Raw genomic sequence first — 2,179 nt, forward strand, 5'->3', positions numbered from 1 at the left:
TTGTGCCCTTAAATGTGACACGAAATTAATGTTTCTATAATTCATTAGAATAAGTTTTAACATTCACAGTCTGATAATATCACATTTTAACTTTTTAAGGACCTAGAAATCATTTCTGAAACTTTTTAAACATATCATAAACTCTTTTCGGAACATTTGTACCTTCAAATCATGAGATTCAGATTTAATACTATCAGTAATTAATGATATCACATTTTAAGGAGCTAGAAAACATTTCTTAGTTTTCTTAACTCGAGGAACTTTAACTTTGTTTTCATTTGGCACATCCTTGCATTTATCACAAGCCTTTTGATTTTTCATTTGCTTTCGCAAACTACTTGACTTAAGAGAAGCTTTTTTATCAATTTGTACATTTGTTTTAATTTTTCCCACATATCCCTTCCCCAGACAATTTAAAAATATTTGGTATGCCTTTTTCTTCGCAGCTTGCGAAACTTTACCATCCCCTCAAAGCTCTAACCATGTTTTCTCTAGAAAATCATTACTTTCTAAATCTTTAAAAGCTTTCGCTAATCTATATTTCATGGTAGCATTTCCATTCTGAAAATTCACTTTTGAAAGAACATTCAGCTTAAACATAAAGTTAAATGCTTTGGGTTTTAACTTAATTAAGCGGCCATTGCTTAACAGCTGTGTCCATTTTGAGTAATTTTCAGTTTCTTCACTTGCATTAGCAGGTGTAGTAATGGAATTTCTTACAAACAAACGTGCATCGTTCCCGTATTGTAGAATCAGCTCGTGAGCAATGTAACCACCAATATGGTGAACCACATTTTCTTCCTTCTCAAGAGAATCTTTTATGGACATAAGAGGATATGGCCGGACTAGATTTGATTTTTTTGGTAATAACGAGCATTCTATTTCGACTTTCCTAACCAAAGCTTCATTTAGGAACCTTCTATTAAAGCATTGAACGAACTGATACCTTTCCATTTCAGACATTGACAAAAATCCCTGTTTAAAGACCATTTGACATGATTTAGAGTCCTTGTCCTATTTTTGGTCAAATCGTAACATACCTTAATATCTTTAAATACTATTTCCATTGCATCAGTAAACTTATCGTTGCTCATCAGTTTGTGAATGGAATGGATGAAAGTTGGTCTATCACTAACGTTCTTTTCACTGAATATATCAAGAAACATGTAAATATCTTCACTGAACGTAACTCTCTCTGGAAACTCTGCGATGTCTATTACACATCCCTTTAAAATATATATATTGAATATTGGCCCAATTAATTCATAAATATTTCAACTTCATGAGCCTTGTTTTATGGTCGTCACAAGTCGTTACTGGCTTATTGTACCAAACTCTCAAATAAATAAATAAATAAATGATTCGAATACTTACTTTAAACTCCTCGCTAACATTTTCTGAAATAGCACTTTTCATTTCCTGAGTGATTTTCTTTAATATAAGATTCCCGTTTTCAAGAAAGAACGAAGAATGTATTACTTGACTACCCTGACTAGGTTCAGCTTTTCTTTTTACAACTCCTTTGGTCACATCTTAAATTATAACAGTGTTAATCTTTTTAACAATATGAATATATTATTCATATTCTTCAAAATTTATGAAACAAATGTAGTCACCTTTTCTTTCCTTAGTAGGCATTTTCGAATTCTTCGTGTAATTATGATCATGTAAATGATGAATTTCCATTATCATCGACCAAGGCCCGACAAGCTGAGCTCGGCTGACGGAACCTCGAGAGTCGAGACTGACCCTGAACCGTGAAAATAAATAACTCCTGACCCGAAGTCCCGAGGCTCGCAATAGAAGGCGCTGCAATCTTAGGCCCACGTAAACTAAAGCATCATGGGTAACTTATACTGCCGAGCGCGACGCACGAGATTCCGGCATATTTTCCCCTCCAGTTAAGTTGGTTCCTCCGAGGTGTTTGAAAAGGCCCAACTGTTAACACTATATTCTCATAGCTACATTCACAACTGGTTTTCAGTATAAAGACTACTGTCTCGTTTCACCTCAACGATATTCTTAGTTTGCTAACATGAGTGTTAACGTTAAATATGCCAAAAATGACTTGTGGTTAGACGCACCAAAGAGGGGGAGTTGAAGCTAGCGGCTTTGGCAAAGCATTTTGGGTGTTCTCGCTTTTCTTCTTTATTTATTTGTTTTATTTCCCTCCTCATAT

The 2,179-nt window shown here is 34.5% G+C and overlaps 1 protein-coding gene across 1 annotated transcript; it reads right to left on the minus strand.

The window, feature by feature from the left end:
• Positions 1 to 216: 216 nt before the first annotated feature.
• Positions 217 to 1,887, minus strand: LOC149707946 (uncharacterized). Its single transcript, XM_089863846.1, has 7 exons — positions 1,858 to 1,887; positions 1,617 to 1,809; positions 1,375 to 1,532; positions 1,041 to 1,226; positions 947 to 975; positions 507 to 892; positions 217 to 455 (listed from the first exon to the last, which is right to left on the minus strand). The coding sequence occupies exons 1-7, from the start codon at positions 1,885 to 1,887 to the stop codon at positions 217 to 219; spliced, it is 1,221 nt and encodes a 406-aa protein (XP_089719972.1).
• Positions 1,888 to 2,179: the final 292 nt, after the last annotated feature.

The sequence above is a fragment of the Phalangium opilio genome, unplaced genomic scaffold, assembly GCF_054372755.1.
Source record: "Phalangium opilio isolate 3A_F unplaced genomic scaffold, DU_Popi_V2 ptg000013l_1, whole genome shotgun sequence".
In the NCBI taxonomy this organism is placed as follows: domain Eukaryota; kingdom Metazoa; phylum Arthropoda; class Arachnida; order Opiliones; family Phalangiidae; genus Phalangium; species Phalangium opilio.

Coding starts and splice junctions, on each gene's coding strand:
- LOC149707946 (XM_089863846.1), bottom strand. CDS start 1,887: ATGCCGGAATCTCGTGCGTCGCGCTCGGCA. Junction 976..1,040: donor TAGTATTTAAAGATATTAAG/GTATGTTACGAT, acceptor GTCTTTAAACAG/GGATTTTTGTCAATGTCTGA. Junction 893..946: donor TCAATGTCTGAAATGGAAAG/GTATCAGTTCGT, acceptor AGCTTTGGTTAG/GAAAGTCGAAATAGAATGCT.